The 21,837-nt window shown below is 43.6% G+C and overlaps 2 protein-coding genes across 2 annotated transcripts in view; one reads left to right on the forward strand and one right to left on the reverse strand.

Annotated features, from left to right (window-relative positions):
• Window positions 1-225: 225 nt before the first annotated feature.
• GCM2 (glial cells missing transcription factor 2) lies at window positions 226-8,214 on the reverse strand. The gene is made up of 5 exons (XM_007973697.3): window positions 8,125-8,214; window positions 3,612-3,864; window positions 2,918-3,030; window positions 2,323-2,448; window positions 226-1,367 (listed from the first exon to the last, which is right to left on the reverse strand). The coding sequence occupies exons 1-5, from the start codon at window positions 8,212-8,214 to the stop codon at window positions 429-431; spliced, it is 1,521 nt and encodes a 506-aa protein (XP_007971888.3). The 3' UTR covers window positions 226-428.
• Window positions 8,215-13,782: 5,568 nt separating this feature from the next.
• Window positions 13,783-21,837, forward strand: part of SYCP2L (synaptonemal complex protein 2 like) — a 75,129-nt gene continuing 67,074 nt past the window's right edge. Inside the window, exons 1-4 of the mRNA XM_073006214.1 lie at window positions 13,783-13,791; window positions 18,364-18,432; window positions 20,657-20,794; window positions 20,875-20,998. Coding sequence (XP_072862315.1) covers window positions 13,783-13,791; window positions 18,364-18,432; window positions 20,657-20,794; window positions 20,875-20,998 — 340 coding nt within the window. The remainder of the gene's footprint in view (window positions 13,792-18,363; window positions 18,433-20,656; window positions 20,795-20,874; window positions 20,999-21,837) is intronic.

Here is a 21,837-nt window from a genome sequence, read left to right on the forward strand (position 1 = left end):
GTAAAAATTTCTTCCTGAAGCTATTTTGGCAGCCTCTGGGAATGTGAAATTCCCTAAGGTGCTCTAATGGGAAAAACCCTAGAATAAGAACCAGAATCCTTGACTTCTACTCCCACTAGTAAGCTAAGTGAACTTAGGTCAGTATTTAACCTCCTCCAGTTTGCTTATTGGTTCATTTGAGAGACTCACACTTTCCTGAGTTACTTCTATGTATTGTAGCCAGTTTCAAAATGCTGTGTGAAATTTCCCATATTATCTAAACATTTCCAACTGATTATTTTCTCAGCCACTCAGCCTTTTTCCTACGATCTGTGTTTCTTTGCACATAAGGTGAATATCCCCATTCCATAAGAGATCACTGCCATTTCACATTTCCCTGCCTCCTGCCTGCATGCACACTGCTATTATGTTGTCCCCTGGATTGTCTTTCAAAAATCCTCATTGTTATAGGTAAAGAAGGGACCCACTCTATCTGAGTAACTGATTGCACAGCCCAGCCCAGACAGACACACATCCCAAGTCTCCGCTTCATCTGTCCTAGAGGAAACTGGCTCGTGGGGAATAGCCACAGCGGGTCTGATGGCCCGGCAATCTCCTGCAATTTTCATAGGAAGTGGCCCTGAAGGAGAGGTAGCCCTGGTGACTGTCACTGGAGGACTCCAGGCTTCTGGATAGACGGACATCCCAGTATCTTCAGGAGCATAGTTACAGCTCGAAAGGCTCTTCAACTCTCGCACACTGTCACCGTATTTCATAGCAGGGGGCTGGTAGGCCTGGTAGGACACTTTAGTGGTGGTGGTAATCACAGTTTGCAGGGCAGGGGCACCTGGTGGCGGAGTCGTGAGGTACCTGCAGGGAAGCTCTGGGTTATAATAAGGACAAGTGGCCATGGCCTGAAACTGCCCATGGTCAGTCCTCTCCACAAGGCTGGGTTTTCCAAGAGCTGGTTTCCAGCCATGCTGTTTGTTGGTGAAATCAAAGCTTCTCTCATAGCTGCTGTATGAATTGACATTATATTGTAGTGTGTTCAGATGAACCCAGTCTGTGTCATTAGGGATACTGGTGGAATCCTTATAAAGGGTGGGATATGGGCTTGAATTTGTATAACCAGGGTTTGCCAATTCATAGCTGCAAGGTGGCCTAGGCAAATAGATTCTTGGGCTTGAGTATTTCTGAAAGGGTGGCATTTTGTCTCCTTGAAAGATGGCTAGGTCACAGGTAGCTTTGTAAGAATCAGAGTTTGGGAAGGAAGGGCAAGGCTGCCCCGGAATAGGGAAGCTGGTTTCAGTAGCTATATCAAAGTCTTCTGGATTTTCCAAGGGAGGTATGTTGCTGAAATGACCACTGCTGTCTTGATTTTCTTCTGCCTAGAAAAACGATACAAACACAGACACATGCTATGTAAATTGTGTGGACACCCTCACCTGTAACAATAGCCAACAAGTAAGTAAAAACAGACATCCATGTGCTGGGCTCTGTGTTGTGAACATGGCACTGCCCAGGTATGTGATTTAAGCACATGGTCCAAGGGTTGCTAAGCTTGAGCTCTCTCAGACATAAATACCAACAACTGAATGAGGAAGGTCCGTGGTAGGCAGGTAGGATGCTTCTGAGTGGCAGATGGTCCTGTTCTCACCCATACTGTGTTCCTAATAGTGGAGACTTAGGAGCCACACAGGCCTGGGTTCAATTCCTGACTCTGTCCCTCACGAATTGTACAAGCCACTTAACCTCTCTGAGCCTCAGATTCTTCATGTTAAAAATGGAACTTAATCATAGTAACCTCATTATAGGGGTTCTGCAACCATTAAATGTGTGAAACTCTTAGACCAGTGCCTGGCACATAGGAAGTGCTGGAAAATGTCAGTTTCTGTTATCCTTACACTAACACTCTGCCTGCTTGGCAAACTTTGGTTGAAAAGGAAAACTGAATTAAATTGCGCAGAGAAATTTTATCCATTCTTATGGATGAAAAAATGGAAAGGACCCTCTCAAGGGTGCACTGACAACTTCCTGTTGGTAGGCACATATTTCTGTCTTTATTACTGTTGCATAATCGCCCTTATATTAGGATGTCAGCACACTGACATACAAGGACTGTATCATTGCTTGTAGAGATTGTTGCTTTTTCTTTTAAGGAGAAGAAGGGATTAGAAACCCTATCCAAATGTTGACTTAATGATATTTTGTTACAGACATATAATTTTCACATGAAATCAAACCCTTGTAATTGATGTATGACCTTCGTATTTTGCATAATGATCAGTGTATCTTGGGATGAAAATGAGCTGAGACCGCTGTGCACTGTCAGCTCCCTGTTACCTCGGATTCTCGAATTCTCTTTTTCTGGGGTTGGTAGAAAGAGGCCATTTGTCTCTTGATGGCGCTTCTTCTAGCTTCTGTCTCCGATTTGCTCTCTGGTCTTGGGTGATCATGAACTCCCTTGGCCTGCAATAAGAAGAAAATGAATCATACATTTGTGCCTCGAAAGGAAGCTGAAAATGTAGCCCAAAAATTGATCATGCGTTTCCCAAGATCTCAAGTGTTTAGTTTTGTTTCTTTCAAAATGACAGGAAAAAAAAAAAATTCTCGAACAAATAAAACAGCCTCAAGAATTGACATCTTAAAAGATCACCTGCAATCCCTTCACTCTATTGAAAGAACTGTAACTATAACTTGGTTTACCATCTGTGGACCTTAAAGAGCACAAAGTAGTGAGCAAATTTCTAGGCTCCCGCTAGGTCCCTGGGGAGCTCTAGCACCTATTTCTGGCCACTGGGGCTGTATTTTGTTTGGCCCAGGGTTCCCAAGGCACATGATAGGTGGTTTGGTCTTTATGGTCTGATGAAAAGTATCCATCACAAATTGTGTTCTCACCTGACCTACCTGAAAAAAGATCGCGTTGCACCTGACCTACCTGAAAAAAGATCGCGTTGCCATCAAGCCGCCAAAAGTTGGTTACAGGGTATCCGCTGTGCCCTCGGCAAGGAATCAACTCCAAAGCAGAATGACAGTTAGGGCATGCCTTCTCTGCAAAGCCCAGAAGGGAGAAATATTAACCCTGACCCCAGACCCTTCTGAAGAAAGAAAGGGTAAATTAGTTGGGAACAAAGAACTCATGTTTGGGCACAGTGGCTCACGCCTGTAATCCCAGCACTTTGGGAGGCTGAGGTGGGCCATCACCTGAGGTCAGGAGTTCAAGACCAGCCTGACTAACATGGAGAAACTCTGTCTGTACTAAAAATACAAAATTAGCTGGGTGCGGTGGCTCTCGCCTGTAATCCCAGCACTTTGGGAGGCCGAGGAGGGCAGATCACCTGAGGTCGGGAGTTCAAGACCAACCTGACCAACATGGAGAAACCCAGTCTCTACCAAAAATGCAAAATTAGCTGGGTGTGGTGGTGCATGCCTGTAATCCCAGCTACTTGGGAGGCTCAGGCAGGAGGATTGCTTGAACCTGGGAGGCGGCCGTTGCAGTGAGCTGAGATCGTGCCATTGCACTCCAGCCTGAGCAACAGAGTGAGACTCCATCTCAAACAAACAAACAAAAACAACAACAACAAAAAGCTCATGACTCCAGGGTCACCCTCTCCCTGGCCCCGCGTCCTCACTCTGCTGTTTCAGCCGTGCCTTGTCGCAGATGGCTGGCCGCAGCTGCAGGCGGGAACCATCGGGCAGGGCGCAGGCCTGTGCACACACCACCACACCCAGGCACGACTTCTTAAGGATGTGGCCATTGTGGTTGTTGGTGTTGCGCATGGCCCAGCCACTCAGGTGACGCTGAGCCTTCTTCTCATCGCTGCTGTAGATGAAGCGCACGTAGCCATCAGGCCATTCTCGGAATTGGTCGAAGAGGGCCAGCTCCTAGAAGAGTGCAGAAGTAAAGGTGGTCAGTTTATCCAGTCCGAACTGCACACATTATGGTCTAAAATTTCTCCAAGCACATTAGGATAAAAACATGTTCCTTTTAAATCCAGTAATGTCAAATCCCAAAATGCCACTCTTTCTATATAAGACTTCCTGACAACCAGGTAATAAGTAATGTTTATATAGTGCTTATCTGTTAAATGCTATACATGTATTAATTCATCTAGACTTCAAGTTACAGGCAAACAATTATTTCCAATTTACCGACGAGGACATGGAGGTCCAAGAGGTTAATCAACTTGCCCAAGGTCACATCACACGGCTAGCAAGATCTGGCTCTAGGATTTACACCCTGGCAGTCCCATTCCAGAGCCGGTACTTCTTACCACTATGTTATATCACTTCTTGGTGTGTTTAAATGTGGAAAACATTTTTAAGTTAAGTATCGAAGTACCCGGGGGAAAAATGATTGGAATGTTCTATCCCTGAAATGTAATTTAACTGGTAAATATCTTTAAGTCAGTGCATTTTCTTCAAAAGCTCTTGGCTCTCTATGCCAAACCTGTGAGTCACATTAGCAGTGGCACCCAGAGTAGTGTCAGAGAGGAAAGAACAGCTCCCCTCCCTACTCTCAACTTGGCTCTCCAAGTTTAAAAGGGTACTGCAATGAAGGACTTAAGCCATGAGCTTTGGGGTGTGGGTGAGCTTGCCTGGCACTGGACTGCTCCCCGGAGTAACATGGGATCATCATTCTCCTCAACAAAGAGCCACATGGCTGAAATAATAAGTTATTTCTAAAATACCGAGCATTGCCTTAGTATTCATATTTGGTAGTCTTTGTCAATTTAATGCGTTATTTATACTGCAATAAATGTCTCTTTTGCATATAAGTTTCATTGCATAATCACCCTTTACTGAGTACTTTCTTTTTTCTTTTTTTTGAGATGGAATCTCGCTCTGTCACCCAGGTTGGAGTATAGTAGCATGATCTCAGCTCACTGCAACCTCCGCTTCCCGGATTCAAGTGATTCTCCTGCCTCAGCCTCCCGAGTAGCTGGGACTACAGGTGCATGCCACCACGCCTGGCTATTTTTGTATTTTTAGTAGAGATGGGGTTTCACCATATTGGCCAGGATGGTCTTGATCTCCTGACCTCATGATCCATCCACCTTGGCCTCCCAAAGTGCTGGGATTACAGGCATAAGCCACCATGCCCGGCCACTGAGCACTTTCTTTTATGTAATGTTTAGGGCTGCTTTCACACTACAATGCAGAATTGTATTGCAAAGCCATATTATGCGATATATATAATTCTCACAACATCTTTGCAAGATGGACATCTTTACTCTTGTTTACTAAATAAGGAAATGGAGGCTCAATAGATAACCTTTCACAGTGGCATAGCTGGAATATAAACAGAAGATGGGTAGCAGCCAGACCCAGTAGCCTTGCTGGTGTGATAAAGTCTCAGAACAGTGTGTCATAGTAGTAAGCCATTTGTATCTCCTCCCCACTCCTGCCACTCAGGAAAATTAGATCAAGCATTTGCAAAGCCAAAGTATTCACAGTTGGAAAATGCAGACTTGTATATATCATGAATACTGCACATTCTAACAGTAATAAGGTAAATGAGTGATTTTGTTTCCAAAATTACAAAGATATTGTTGAAATCATTATTACTACCATTAGGTATTATTTATCTTTTCTCTGAAATATTACAATTGACATAAATTAGTACATCAATGTAAGGTAAGACACAAGTGAAATATATAATGATGTACTATCAACTCCAAGCTTATACTAAATGCTAATATCTTTGTTTTAAAAGTGAATATTTTAACTTAAGGATCTTAGTAATGAGTTGACAATTTTCCAGAAAACAGCCTTTCTTTAGTTCTCCCTTAAGGATGTAGACTAGGCCCCCATGCCTCACACGAGCTACTGAGGTAGTGACCCCGGCAGTGAAGCCTCAGAGACTGTATTTTTAAAATCAGACTAGAGGATGTCAAGGATTGGGTTTCATTTGTTCTAAAGTGTTGGCATGTTGTGTGTGTGTGTGTGTACGCACACACACTCCACCTGAACCTGATCGTAGACCTGGAGGAGAGTTTGAGATGGTTATCTCACTCTACCACTTGATGACAAGTCGCTAAGTAGCCTGTGACTAAGGCAAATTCAAGGACTCTCTCAAGGTCATACAGGCAGTTTAACTCGCTCACTCGGTTAGCCAGAGCAGGGCGATGCTAAGTTTCTTCACTTCACTATGTCCCAGTGTGCCTGGCCCTTTTGAGCTATTACACACATACTTCCGCTTAACAACCAGTCTCCTAAAACAAAGTTCGTATTTACATAGGAAGTCTACCAAATGCTTGAGAGACGAACCATAATTACATTATTTGGATGTGATTTTCTAAAATGCAAGATATGATTGTTTCCTATGAAGATGTACATGGACAGAAACAGAATGAGATGCACTTGCTGTACTGTGGTCCACTTTCATGAAAGTGGTACCATGTGACTCTAAAGTAGGCAGACTTTAAAACAAAGGAGTGGGCTGGGCACGGTGGCTCACACCTGTAATCCCAGCACTTTGAGAGGCTGAGGCAGGTGGATCAGCTGAGGTCAGGAGTTTGAGACCAGCTTGACCAACATGGAGAAACCCAATCTCTACTAAAAATACAAAATTAGCCAGGTGTGGTGGCGCATGCCTGTAGTCCCAGCTACTTGGGAAGTTGAGGCAAGAGAATCGCTTGAACCTGGCGGATGGAGGTTGCAGTGAGCTGAGATCACTTGATTGCACCCAGCCTAGGCAACAAGAGCTAAACTTTGTCTCAAAAAACAAACAACAAAAAACCCCCAAACAAACAAACAAACAAAAACAAAGGAGTAAAACACACCTAACCTACAAATGTATGGATCCAAAAAAGTGCTGACCTCTTTGAGAGGCGACACAATGTTGCAATGAATTGCTATTCATCTGAACACCTATCAGGCACATTTTAGTTGCTGAAAAAATGGCACATCTCTTTTATTCCTGTGCCACAACATTGCTGGAAGCCCACATTTGTAAGTGGTTGGGAAGCAACTCTCATTCTACACCCCCGATCCCCCACAGCCCAGACTTCAGAGTCACTCAGTTTTGGCCCAAACCAGTATGACCAAGCATAATTGGTCATTCTCTGGAATTGGCTTCAAACCACTTCATTCACCACTTCATCCATCCCAGTTCATTCTTTGGACTTGGCTCCAAACCATTTTTGCTTTATTGAAATAAAGCAAAATACAACGAATTCACCCTAAAATAATGATGATTTGCTTGTCATTAAAGAAGAAGTAAGTTTCAGGGACAGATGGCCTCGTTGGCATGACTATGGGGCCTCCTTCCTCTGGGCAGTAAGGCAGGTCTGAACAAATTGCTGAAGTCTGGCTATTTGTTTTAAGTTTAGGTCATTAGATTCACTTTATAGTTGTACCTCATAGTTTTGCTGTATGAGAAGCAGCGGTATTTACATCTGTTTAGATTTTCTCGTTAGCTTTCTCATGGATTTAAAGTAAATGAATAAGGAGAGAGGCACCTGATTTCTACCTTGGTTAACGGGAAGTGAAAGGACAGGCGCCCCACCCTCCCCAAGACTGGGAATGTGGAGCCTGATCAACATTTCCTGCTGCTTTCCGCGTAATTTCAGGCAAGCACAAGGAAATTGCTGGGAGAAGACACATTTCTTCTTCTTTCTTTCTTTCTTTTTTTTTTTTGAGACAGAGTTTTGCTCTTGTTGCCTAGGCTGGAGTGCAATGGGGTGGTCTTGACTCACAGTAACCTCCGTCTCCCGGGTTCAAGCGATTCTCCCGCCTCAGCCTCCCGAGTAGCTGGGACTATAGGCATGCTCCACCACGTCCAGATAATTTTGCATTGTTAGTAGAGACGGGGTTTCTCCATGTTGGTCAGGCTGGTCTTGAACTCCCAATCTCAGGTGATCCGCCCGCCTCGACCTCCCAAAGTGCTGGGATTACAGGCGTGAGCCACCGCGCCCGGCCGAGAAGACACATTTCTAAACCCAATTCAGCCTTTTGTGGAGTTCAGTTCTCTTTCTACATTTGAGGGGGCCTCAGAAACCCAGAAATTGTGTGTGTGTGTGTGTGTGTGTGTGTGTGTGTGTATGGTCCGTCCGCAGACTCTTCAAGAACTCGAATGCCATTCTCCCTCCTCCCTTCGGATGGACAGCGCCCCGCGTGCCCGCACACACCCGGTTTACTCACCTGAGGCATCTGTGGATCGTTGATGTCCCAGCTGAGCTGCATCCCGTAGGAGCACATGCCGACCGTATCCTGCACCGCGGCTGCCGGCATCTGCCCAACTCGCTGGCGCTTTCCGCCCAGGGTTCTGAAAAATAGAAGAAAAAAGGAGAGGTGCGCCAGGTGATTTTTTTTTCTCTTCTTTAAAGAAGAAAGTGGGGTATGTGTGTGAAGGGGAGGGGCAGAGAGAGAGAGAGGTTGTTTAGAAATCTGGAAGTTGGGGACAATGGTTATGGACCCGGGCGGGGCCCTGTCCTCGGCTGCGGTGCTGAACGATCTCCACCCGAACGGTAGCATCGACGTCTGCAGCTGACCCCTCCTTTATAAAGATGCATCTCCGGGGGGCTCCGCCCTGTTTCGCCTACCTCGCTAGCGCCCACGCTCCAGGGGCCGGTCACCACCTCCACCACAGACCCAGGAACGGAGGTGGAGGTTAAACTCAGCCCTGGAAGCAAAGGGAAACTGCAGCCAGGGGGTGGGGGTGGAGAGGGTAAGTTGGAATGTATCCTTTAAGTTTAACACCTTATTCTTTTCTTTTCTTTTCTTCTTTTTTGTCTCACTCCGTTGCCCAGGCTGGAGTGCAGTGGCGCCATCTCGGCTCACTGCAACCTCCGCCTACCAGGTTTAAGCGATTCTCCTGCCTCAACCTCCCGAGTAGCTGAGATTACAGGTCGGTGCCACCACGCCTGGCTAATTTTTGTATTTTTAGTAGAGACAGGTTTTCGCCATGCGAAACCCTTACCAAGCTGGTCTTGAACTCCTGACCTCGGGTGATCCGCCCGCCTGGGCCTCCTAAAGTGCTGGGATTACAGGCATGAGCAACCGCACCCGGCCTATTTTTTTTTTTTTTCTAAACGCATCCAGCTTCCCTGATTTCGGAAAGAGGCTTAGATGGAGGCTTTGGAAGCAGAGGCTTTCCAGCAAAGTCCCCTGAGAGTCAACACTCAATTCCAGTAGAGCATGGGAACCGTGCATGGGCCCCTCTGCCGTCCGCGCGCTCCCTACCCTGAATAACCGTGCCCATGCCTCCTAGTTACGGGTCAGCCCATTTTGGGCCTTCACTGCCGGCTCTTCCTCTAACTATTGTGCGTGTCTCGGAGTCTTCGCTCGGCTGTTTGGGATGTGTGAACGGGCGCCACGCCTCAGCGTATGCTCGCGAGCCCAGGCGCCTTCACGCTCCCGGGGACTTCGGAGGGACCTGGCCCTGCAGGAACGGAGTCCTACTAAGTGAACCCGGAGGAGGTGGGGGGAAATGAGCCTGGGGTAGGTGGGAGCCTGGGGAAGGAGGGAAAAGGGAGAGGGGGAAAGTCCCGAAGAACTCCTAGCTTTCTCCACTGCTTTGGCTCCCTCTGGGTCTCAGCTTCCTTATCTGTTAAATAAGGGGTTGTGGTTCGGGGAGCTCTCAGTTGCCACCCACCTGAACACAACTCTTTTTGAGACAGAGTCTCACTCTGTCGCCCAGGCTGGAGTGCAGTGGTGCAATCTCAGCTCACTGCAACCTCCGCCTCCCAGGTTCAAACGATTCTCCCGCCTCAACCTCCCGAGTAGCTGGGTGTGCAGGCGCGCGCCACCGCGACCAGCTAATTTTGTGTATTTAGCAGAGACGGGTTTTCACCAAATTGGCCAGTATGGTCTCGATCTATTTACCTCGTGATCCGCCCGCCTCGGCCTGTCAGAGTGCTGGGTTTACAGGCACCGCGCCCGGCTCACAACTGTTTCAAAACTCTTAAAAAAAAAAAAAAAAAAAAAAAAAACTGTACTGATAAAGTCGTGGAAATATCACGATGAAATTGTATTTACTCCATTACAGTCTTGGGAGGCTTTGGGGGATTAGAGAATCGCGGTGGTGCGGGGGTGCGCAGGATAATTTGGGTTTTCCGGGGCTGGGACGAAACCTTCCTCATCTGAGCAGCCGTCTCGCCCAGGGCTACTACGGCACTTGGAGACCCTCAGTTAAAAAAAAAAAAAAAAAAATGATTGAAGTGACTAAAGTCACTCTGACTACGCCAGCGGATTCTGGGCGGCCAGGGAAAAGGGCTTCTGGAATTTATTCCCGGCGCCCTTGTTTTGCAGCTGCACGCTTCCATTCCCAGCCCTAGCCAGAGAAGAGGAGCCAACTCCTCGCTGCGGATTCCCTTGATAGAGGAGGATGAACCGAACCCATGACCCTCCAGACCTGGGGAGCGACGCGCCCTAGACCTCGGCACCGCAAAGCCCGCGCTCGGCACACGGACGGGTGCTGCGCGGGACTCGGCCGGGAGAGCGCCCATGCCAACGCCTCTTGCAGGATTAGTGCCTTCGGTTGGCAAAAGGCGGATAAAGGAAGAGCGGAACAACCTCAGGAAGCTAAGGCTGGTCCACGCTCCTCGTCCTTTTACTTCCCCAGCCAAAGGCACAGTGAAGCTTGCTTAGAAAAGTCGACCCCGCGGCTGGGCGCTGTGGCTCATGCCTGTAATCCCAGCACTTTGGGAGGCCGAGACGGGAGTATCGCTTGAGCCCAGGAGTGCAAGACCAGCCTGGGCAACACGGAGAAACCCTGTCTCTTCCAAAATAATACTAATAGCAATAATAATAATAATAATAATAATAATAATAATAAGCCGGGCATGGTGGCGTGTGCTTGTAGTCCCAGCTACTAGGGAGGCTGAGGCGGGAGGATCGCTTGAATCCAGGAGGCAGAGGTTGCAATGACCTGAGATAGCGCGGATGCACTCCCGCCTGGGCGACAGAACGAGGCCCTGTCTCAAAAAAAAGAAAAGAGAAAGAAAGAAAGAAAACGAAGGAAGGAAGGAAGGAAGGAAGGAAGGAAGGAAGGAAGGAAGGAAGGAAGGAAGGAAGGAAGGAAGGGAAGAAAGGAAGAAAGAAAGGAAGAAAGGAAGAAAGGAAGGAAGGAAAGAGAAAGAAGAAAGAGAGAGAGACAGAGGGAGGGAGGGAGGGAGGGAAGGAAGGAAGGAAGGAAGGAAGGAAGGAAGGAAGGAAGGAAGGAAGGAAGGAAGGAAGGAAAATAAAAGAAAAAAAGAAAAAAAAAAGAAAAGGAAAGAAAAAAGAAGAAAAGAAAAGAAAAAAAATATCCCGCTCTGTCACAGAAGCCGGCCAATGGCAGCGGACCAGCGAACTCTGTTGGGGAGAAAGGGCAACTTTGAGCAGTTCCTCGCGATTTTTTCCTCCCTTATCTTCAAGCTTGGGTCCTCCTCCCAAGCAAAGCTGAAGGGTCCTAGCAGAAGAAAGTGATGTGTTCATTCCCAGCCTCCTTTCTCCCGAAGTTCTCCCCTCCTGAAAGGTCCTGTCAGTAGTCAGGGTTTCTGATTAAAACCACTCTCAAATGGTCGCCACTAAGGTCTAGTTGGGAACGAAGAGATGTGTCTACTTTTCACCCACTAGTTTCATTCACAGATTTTCATCTTATTAACTGACTGCCAAAGGTCCCCGAAACTCCTGTTGATTCCGTTGCTTTTCGTGTTGTTTTGTCTTCCAAAATTGAATGAAAATGTATTGATCATCCATTTTAAAATATTTTATTTCATTAAATGTTGTAGTTTAAGATAACTTATCCTTTCAAATGTTCTAAAAATAACTTTAAAATGGTGATTTAAAGTTACCTCTGAGAATGCATAGAAATTAATTTTTGGTCTTATTGCAGTGCTAGAATAGTTCTTGTCTCTGTGCTTTTGGAATGTTCCTAGAGAGTCCTGATCCGTCAAAATGTAAATAAATAAAACTTTTTTATGTTAAAAGCAAATCAATTAATTTCTAAAGGGATTCTGGTATCCAAAGAAACGTCATAGAGCCTCTACCATATTTACTTTGAGAAGAATTAAAATATGCATTTCAAGTTCCCACAAATTATATTTGGGCAAAACACGTTAGTAAAAGAAGCTAATCAAAGTAAAACAATAAATAAACAGGTAAAAGGTATTTTGCCTATTTTGTTATTTTTAATTTCTCTTAAAGATTTGAATGCATTGAACCATGACTTTGGAAGGATATGTTTTTCCCCAAAAGCCCGAAAATAACAGATGATGAAGTTTGCTATCTAATATTATGAAAACTCTAATTTTTAAATATTCTATTAAATAAAATTCATTTAAACTGTAGCATTTTGTTTATTGCTTCTTATTATTCTTTCTTTCTTGCCCTGGCATTATATTTGTTTTGACTCACAATAGTTTATACTCACAGCTGTTCCTGTCTTGATTAGTAGTTTAATATTACAAAACTCCCTTAATTGAAAAGGAAGAAAACCTGCGTTTGAATTTCCTTGGTTTAGATTAAAATAGGTAAACTAATGTAAGAATATTTACATTATACTTGCCAGAAAATGGATACAACAGGCTTTGACACAAACATTGTTTTGAACAGACTAGAAGTGTGTGCAAGTCCTGGGCTAACAGGGGTTCTGGTTATGTTATGTTTTGCTTTGGTGTAGACAAATATCTTCTGTACATATTATGACATGAAATACTCACAGGTCTAGTTATAATACAAGTTGATTTTTACACAAAGAATGTTTGGATTGGAGGGGTCTTTTTTTTGTTTTTGTGGAAAACTCCAATCCAATTTAGTTTTGCCACCGTGTTCATTCAACTGGCCACCTACCCAAATCAACCCAGTCATTGGTACACATACTTGTCAGGTTAAAGGAAATAGGCAAAAAACCAAACCAAAACCAAAACAAAAAACAACAACAAAAAAAACTATTTGCTTTGATTAAAAAAAAAAAAAAAAAATTCCCTTCCTCCGCACCACGGTACTTAAAAAACAACAAGCAAACACACTTTTTGTGTGTGTGAAATCAGGAATGTATTAATAATATCGGGTACAAGTCTGGTTACCATAGCAAAGGGTTCGGCTTCTGTCTACATACATCAATGGGCCAAAAACTGCTCCTCTGGTTTATTTATTTATTTATTTATTTATTTTTATTTATTTATTTAGATAGGGTCTTATTATGTCTCACAGGTTGGAGTGCAGTGGCCCGATCTCGGCTCACTGCAACCTTCGCCTTCCGGGTTCAAGTGATTCTCCTACCTCAGCCTCCCCAGCAGCTAGGATTACAGGCACATGCTGCCGCGCCCGGCTAATTTTTTGTATTTTTAGTAGAGACAAGGTTTCACCATGTTGACGAGACTGGTCTCGAACTCCTGACCTCAAGTGATCTACCCGCCTCGGCCACCCAAAGTGCTGGAATTACAGGTGTGAGCCACCGCGCCCGGCCGTTCCTCTGGCTTTTTAAAGCGGGGCGAAAACTTGAACAGCTACCGCAAAGCGAACGACTATCTCTCTGGAATTTCGCAAATACGGGACCTTTAAACGACATAGTTCACATCCTTTGAGTGCTGGCTTTCTCTTAAAGGGTGTGTGCGTGCGCCCAGGTGGCTTGGCCTGTGTGCGCTAGTTACTTGCACGCTTTTCTTGAGTCTCAAACACCGAGCTCTAGTAAACTGCAGGGGCGGATTCATCAATTACAGTTGCGGAAGAAGACTCGACTCAAAAAGCGGTCCGCCACCAGGGCTCTCGCAGCAGCGCCCCCAGCAGGCGGGTATCTTGGGCAGGGAAACCGCAGACGGCTGACCTAGCGCAGCAAAGCTGAGCGGCGCGCCGCTTCAGGACCGAAGCCTCGGTATGCAAGCGGTGAGTGACCCCCGGAAGGCCCGAACCTTTTGTCCACAGTCCGAGGGCGCGCGAGGGCGCGCGAGGGCTCGGGGTCCCTGGGGCTCAGGCTCTGCCGCCCTGAGGTGTTCTCTCAGAGATCGGGCGCTGAGCACAGTCCCCCGCCACCTCCTTGGATTTGCTCGGAGTGTATTGGCAGCTTGCGGTGAGACTAGGCAGAATAGAAACCTCGGATCCCTCGCTAAATAGCGCTCAAGGAAAGGGGAACCGATAATTCGTGTTCGGAAAGCAATGAGATAGTTCTTTTCTAGTTGTTTTGCGTAGTTTCCTAGCCGGTTTTTCAGCCCTCTTTCCACCTTGCTGCGTAGAAAGTGCAGTAGCGTTAAGCAGCCCGAAGTGCTGGGACTTCATTTAACCAAACGACAAAGGACAGCCCCTAAGATAAAGCTACAATTATTACTTATCAATAATTAATAAAAAGTAAAAACACGTGGAGTGTGAGCCCACCCAGGGACTCCAAAAACAACAAACAAAAACCACTTGGGGCGTGTTTGTAACATTCTTCTGCCTGGGTTCCTGGTGGTAGAAATTCTGATTTAATTGGTCTACGGTGGGCCGGTAGTTTGTTAGTGAGGACCCCAGGTGATTCCGATAGCCAGGGATAACTGCTTGCCTAGATTCAGGAACTCACTCTTGTTCTCCATAACGTCCATCTGTCATCTGGCGCCATCTTCCCAGCCACGGGGAAACAAATTTGGGACACAAACCTTTCTAACGTCAAGCTACGGTTAAATTCAGAGCACTTAAGCATAACCTCCTCACCATCCCTCTTACATTGAAAGCTGCCATTCAGTGAACCATTTTTATGTGCCAGGCACTATGCTAAGAACATTACAAACATTCTGTCAGTCCTCACTCCAATCCTTCCGTATAGGGGTTCTCATCTTTTTTTTTTTTTTTTTTTTTTTTTTTTGAGACGGAATGTCATTCTGTCACCCAGGCTAGAGTGCAGTGGCGCGATCTCGGCTCACTGCAAGCTCCGCCTCCCGGGTTTATGCCATTCTCCTGCCTCAGCCTCCCGAGAAGCTGGGACTACAGGCGCCCGCCACCACGCCTGGCTAATTTTTTGTATTTTTAGTAGAGACGGGGTTTCACCATGTTCGCCAGGATGGTCTCGATCTCCTGACCTCGTGATCCGCCCGCCTCGGCCTCCCAAAGTGCTGGGATTACAAGCATGAGCCACCGTGCCCGGCTATCATCATGTTTTTTAAGTGAGGAGACTGAAGCTCAGACAATCTAACGACCTTTTCTGCCTAAACCATCCCACTTTCTGATTTTCCTGTCCAGTTCCTACCCACAAAAGTTGCCACATGATCTTCACAGAGGGGGATGCCTTTCTGTGCATTGGAGTGGCTCCAGAAATTCCAGAAACAGTAAGCATTTCTTTGGAATTTGCGGAGTACTGACCACCAAGGCCAGAGACGGTTGAAAGGAGGTAGAAATAAAAATACACAGAGCATCTCTGCATATGAATTGAACCGAAGGAGAGATAGGGCAGTGTCTATAGAGAAAAGAGGTAAAGAAGCGTAACGTAAAGACTCCTGGGAATATTTTCTTTGGGATGGGAAGTATTTCCCACTAATTCAGAATTTGTTGACAAAACTTAGACATTCTTTATAGATCCATAGCATAGTGTTTATTTGATGTCAGTTTGTGCTATGAATTAACACCCTTTTTTTTTTTTTTTTTTTTTAAATGGAGTCTCACTTTGTCACCCAGGCTGGAGTACGGTGGCTCGATCTCGGCTCACTGCAACCTCCACCTCCCAGGTTCAAGTGGTTCTGCTTCCTCAGCCTCACGAATAGCTGGGACTACAGTCTCACGCCATCATGCCAGGCTAATTTTTGTTTTTCTGTTTTTTTTTTTTTTTTTTTTTTTTGAGATGGAGTCTTGCTCTGTCACCCAGGCTGGAGTGCAGTGGCATGATCTCGGCTCACTGCAAGCTTCACCTCCCAGGTTCACACCATTCTTCTGCCTCAGCCTCCTGAGTAGCTGGGACTACAGGGGCCCGCCACCACACCCGGCTAATTTTTTGTGTGTTTAGTAGAGACAGGGTTTCACCATATTGGACAGGCTGGTCTCAAACTCCTGACCTCGTGATCCACCCGCCTCGGCCTCCCAAAGTGCTGGGATTACAGGCATGAGTCACTGTGCCTGGCCTAACACCCAATTTTAATTGTAGCTTTAGCTGTTCCTTCTATCTCACTTTTGCCTCTACTCAATTATCTACTAACACATGATTCTTTTTCTTTGCCTTTATCATTTATTTTTAATTGACACATATATTAATTGATACATAATAATTGTACATGTTAATAGGTGTAATGTGATATTTCCATATGTGTATACAATGTGTAATGATCAAATTAGAGTAATTATGCATATCCATCACCTCAAACATTTATTTCTTTGTGTTGGGAATGTTCAAAGTCTACTTGTCTAGCTATTTGAAAATATACAGTAAGTTGTTCATTATAGTCACTTTACAGTGCTATCGTACTCTAGAACTTACTCCTTCTTCCAGCTAGCTGTAATTTAGTGTCCATTAACTAACCTCTGCCTATCTCACCCTTCCCCTTTTCTAGTGACCACTATTCTATTCTCTACTTCTATGAGATCAGCTTTTTTTTTTTCTTTTTTTTTTTTTTGAGATAGAGTTTTGCTCTTGCTTCCTCAGCTGGAGTGCAATGGTGCGACCTCAGCTCATTGCAACCTCTGCCTCCCGGGTTCAAACGATTCTCTTGCCTCAGCCTCCCCAGTAGCTGGGATTACAGGCATGTGCCACCACGCCCAGATAATTTTGTATTTTTAGTACAGACAGGGTTTCGTCATGTTGGTCAGGCTGGTCTCAAACTCCTGATCTCAGGTGATCCACCCACCTCGACCACCCAAAGTGCTGGGATTACAGGCATGAGCCACCACACCTGGCCGAGATCAGCTTTTTAGCCTCTACATGTGATCAAGAACATGCAGTGGGTATGTCTGTGCCCTGCTTATTTCACTTAGCATAATGTCCTCCAGGCTCATGCATGTTACCATGAATGACAGGATTTTGTTCTTTTTTTCTGGCTGAAAAGTATTCCACTGCGTGAATATATCACATTTTCTTTATCCATTCATCCGCTGATGGACACTTAGGTTGATTCCATATCTTGGCTATTATGAATAGTGCTGCAATAAACATGGGAGTGCAGATATGCCTTTGACATACTGATTTATTTTCTTTTGGATATATCTCCAGGAGTGGGATTGTTGGATTTATGATAGTTCTGGCTTTAGTTTTTTGAGGAACCTCCATGCTGTTTTCCATATTGTCTATACTAATTTATATTCCTACCAACAGTGTACAAGAGTTCCTCTTTTTCCATATCCTTGCCAGCATTTGTTGTTTTTTGTCTTGATAATGGCCATTCTAACTGGGGTAAGATAATATCTCATTTTGGTTTTGATTTGCATTTTCCAATGATTAGTGATGTTGAGTATTTTTTCGTATACCTGTTGGTCATTTGTATGTCTTCTTTGGAGAGATGTCTATTTAGCTTATTTACCCATTTTTAATTGGATTGGTTATTTTGCTGTTGAGGTATTTGAGTTCCCTGTATATTCTAGATATTAATGGCTTGTTTAGATGCATAGTTTGCAAATACATTCTTCCATTCTGCTGGTTGTCTCTTCACTCTATTATTTCCCTTTCTGTAAGAAGCTTTTTGGTCTGTATAATTTCATTTGTCTATTTTTGCTTTCATTGCCTGTGATTTTGAGGTCTTCTCCATAAAATCTTTGCCTAGACCAGTGTCCTAAAGTGTTTCCCCTGTATTTACTTCTGGTAGTTTCATAGTTTGGGATCTTAAGTGTAAGTTTTTAGTTTATTTTGAGTTGATTTTTGTATATGGTGAGACATGGGATCTGGTTTCATTCTTCCACATATAAATATCCAGTTTTCCCAGCACCAGTTATTGAAGAGACTATCTTTTCCCCATGAACGTTCTTGACACCTTTGTCAAAAATCAGTTGGCTATAAAGAAGTAGATTTATTTTGGGTTTATCTATTCTGTTCCACTGGTCTATGTATGTGTCTGTTTTTATGCCAGTACCATGCTGTTTTGTTCCTATAACTTTGTGGTATATTTTGAAGTCAGGTACTATGATGCCTCCAAGACACTTTTATTTAACTTTATTTTACAAGCTCTCATTCTGAAAATGGTTTATTAGTTCAAAACCTTTTACTTCTACTTTATAATCATCATTATAGAGTTTGTTTTGTATGATTATTTATTCAAATGATGTTTGCTTTGCTTCTTCTGATAGTTTGTATTGTATTTGTCATAGACCATGCTAAAGAAGGTTGGATAAAGTTTTTTTTTTTCCAAGTACTGTTTTACTTAGACCGATAATATGAGCAAACAAAAATTTCTGTTCAGGAAAACAATACAAACCTTTATTTATTTATTTATTTTTGCTTTATGTTTAAAACTTGAAATGCATTTCTTTGAAATAAAAATTGTTTTAAAAACATATTTTTATTCCACACAGAAAAACAAAGATCCTTTGCAGCCTATTAAGGAAGATAGGACTGGGAAGGCCCAGAATGATGCTTTCTGGGTAAAGATCAAGTTTCTTTTATAATGTGTGTGTGTGTGTCTGTGTCTGTGTGTGTATGTGTGTGTAAGTGTATGTATTCTTTCTAGTTCTGTGTTCCCTGGGTCATTAGCAAGATTGTTCCTCCAGTTGCTCAAATCAGAAGCAGAGAAATCTTGATTTTTCTCCTTCCCTAATCTCTCACGTCCAATTTATTACTATATCTAGTCAATTTACTGTTAGCTATCCTACCAATATCCTAGTCTAAACTATCTTGTGTCCTGTGCTATGCTAGATGTAGATAGTACTGAACAAACTAGATACAACTTCTGCCTTTATGGAGCTTATAGACTGGCAGAGAGCCAAAGAAAGCGGGAAGAAAAACAACAGGGTATTGAGATGGGGAATAATTGGGAGTGTTGAGGAGACACCTGGTCTACTTAAGGTGGTCCTGGAAGATCTACCTGAAAAAGTTATGCTTAAGCTGTGGTCTGAGTGGAGCCAGCCATGTGGAAAGTGGTGGTGTGAAGTAGCCCAGGCCTTGAACAGCCAGTTCAAAGGCCCCAAGGCAAGAGCTTGACTTATCCTAGGACTCATTAGCAGGGTAGTGTCAGACTGTCAGAGATCAGATCATGCCACATTCTGTGGACTAAAGCAAAGGACTTGGATTTGTTCTGAATGCAGAGGAAGCCATGGCAAAGTTTTGTTCTGTTTTAACAGGATCTCACTCTGTCACCCCAGGTGGAGTGCAGTGGTACAATCATGGCTCACTGCAGCCTTGACCTCCTGGGCTCAAGTGATCCTCCTGCCTCGCCTTCTGAGTAGCTGTGGCTACAGGCATGAACCACCACACCTGGCTAGTTTTTCATTTTTTGTAGAGATTGAGTCTCAATATATTGCCCAGGCTGATGTCAAACTTCTGGGCTTAAGCGATCCTCTTGCCTTGGCCTCCTAAAGTGCTGCGATTATAGGCGAGAGCCCTGCGCCTGGCAATGGCAGAGTTTGAAGCGGGTAAAAGGGAGTAAATGTCAGCTGAGTGATCTCACATAAGTTTGTAACCTTTCTTATCCTTGCTACTTCTATCCTGAGATAAAGAACCTAACCTCTCAGGACCCAGGTGAGGATTAAATAATAACATCTGCAGAACACTTAACACACTTGGCACAAAAAAACTCACTATGTGTTGACTGAAAAAAGAAAACATTCCGTTTAAATGGAATAATTTTAAATGCTGTTTTCCCTTTTAATTCAGTACTAAGAATAAGTGGAATTTTGGGCCATAGATAGTAAATTGCTTCCTTATTAAAATAGTATTGTTTTATTTTTAAAGATCAAAAATCTTTTATAGTTTAAATATTTAAGGAAATGTCTGTTATTCAGGTATATGCACTTTTTTTTTTTTTTTTTTTTGAGACAGAGTTTCGCTCTTGTTGCACAGGCTGGAGTGCAATGGTGCGATCTCGACTCACTGCAACCTCCATCCCAGGTTCAAGCATTCTCCTGCCTCAGCCTCCCAAGTAGCTGGGATTACAGGCATTGGGATTACAGGCATGCGCCGCCACATCTGGCTAATTTTGTATTTTTAGTAGAGACGGAGTTGCTCCATGTTGGTCAGGCTGGTCTCGAACTCCTGACCTCAGGTGATCCGCCTGCCTTGGCCTCCCAAAGTGCTGGGATTACAGGTGTATGCCACTGCGCCCAGCCCTTCAAGTATATGTACTTAGAAGCATGTCTTAGCTAATGTGCAGGCAGAAAAGATGAATTTCATTCATTATGGTCAATTTGCATACTTATCTATAATTATTAGTATTATTTTTCTTCCTTCTATTATGATCATTTATGTCACTCAGTGAGTGATCATAGACTTGAATTTTTAGTGTTTTAGAATTCCCAACATTGGAGAGGGTCTTCATCCCATGATACCTTGGGTCAGTGGTTCCCAGACTTCAGCATGCACGAGAATCACATGAAGGGCTCTGCCCTGAGTCTGAGTGCGAAGAATTCCCCAGGTGATGCCAACGCTGCTGGTGGTCTAGGAGCCACATTTTGGGAACTCTTGTCTTAAGCCAACAGAAACATCAATCATTTGTGAAATGATTGTTTACTATTCAAGATAGAGATCTCCATTCTATGTTTACCCTATATTATTTCACACTGAATTCTTATTGATAATGATATCAGTTAGAAATATTACTATAAAATAAATGTTTTTAGGGAAAAAGTAATTTGCAAACTATCATCTTTCCAGCTTCAGTCACTTATTATGAATGCATTCCATGATAAAGGATTTCAGAAAATAAAAGAATACTTTCAACAGAGAGAGAGCCACTGTCCTCAAAAATATAATCATCTTCTATTACACCGTCTTAACAGATTAATAAATAAGGCAAGTTGGTTTGCTTTGTGACCAAAATATGAATGTATAATTATTTATAAGTGTTTTAATTTAGTGTGGTTTATACCTAGGAACTAGATAAAAATGAATTTCAGTCTGTGTCACTGTTGCTGAAATGTATTCAGCGATTCTTCATAGATGGCCCGAAAGAAGATGAACCTTTGCTAATTCAGCAGGGACTGATCCCAAAGATAAGTGTCCTATTTTTATTTTATATGGCTTTGGGTAACTTAAAGAACTTATATGGATTTAGTTGTCTAGTTAAGTTTGGTATTTCTGTTCCTTTGAAATTCAATTTGAAAAGAAATTGATATCCATTCTTATTGCTTATATCTAATCAAAAATTAAATTCAACATACATTTCCTGATGTACCTGCTATGCAAGGCACTTTGGGAGTGCACGGGATCGAGTCAGACACAACCACTCCTCTTGATGAGCCTATGCAGTGATTATTATTTTAAATTATTTTAGTGAATTTGGGGTAAAATGAGTAGGAGTAGGCTCTAGAACTATTTTAATAGACTTTATTAACAAGATTAGACCTAGAAAAATGATCATCAAAAACTTTTCTTTGCTCTTGTAACACGTCACTTTTCCTGTTTTCTCAACCTTGGATGAATCTGAAAAAACAAATAGCAAAAACATTTTTGCTTATTCAAAGTTACCCAATTTATCAAATTTTATTCTTTTAAAAATATTAACCAGGAGATAACACAGTGAATGCCTTTGTAACGGCATCTGGAAGCAAAGCAGAATCTGCAACATCTCTTGCTGTAGCTCCTCTCTTTTAATGGTGAGGTTTTTGCAACCCAGAGACAAGTTTGTTTATTGGTGAGGAGATGTGGGGAAGAAGTAAGGTAGAAGGATGATCTGACTGCTAATAATGTCTTTGATTTACACCTTGAGCTCTAGTACCTGAAGTTTATTAAGGCCAGATTGGGCCAAGATCTGTCTTTGCCCTTTGTTACTCTAAAATGCGTCTGATTCTGAAGCTACCCCTTTAGGAGGAAAAGCAAATTCCAGGCTTTCCCAA

Source organism: Chlorocebus sabaeus, chromosome 17, assembly GCF_047675955.1.
Source record: "Chlorocebus sabaeus isolate Y175 chromosome 17, mChlSab1.0.hap1, whole genome shotgun sequence".
In the NCBI taxonomy this organism is placed as follows: domain Eukaryota; kingdom Metazoa; phylum Chordata; class Mammalia; order Primates; family Cercopithecidae; genus Chlorocebus; species Chlorocebus sabaeus.

Coding starts and splice junctions, on each gene's coding strand:
- GCM2 (XM_007973697.3), bottom strand. CDS start 8,214: ATGCCGGCAGCCGCGGTGCAGGATACGGTCGGCATGTGCTCCTACGGG. Junction 3,865..8,124: donor ACGATCCACAGATGCCTCAG/GTGAGTAAACCG, acceptor GCACTCTTCTAG/GAGCTGGCCCTCTTCGACCA. Junction 1,368..2,322: donor AGAGAATTCGAGAATCCGAG/GTAACAGGGAGC, acceptor TCGTTTTTCTAG/GCAGAAGAAAATCAAGACAG.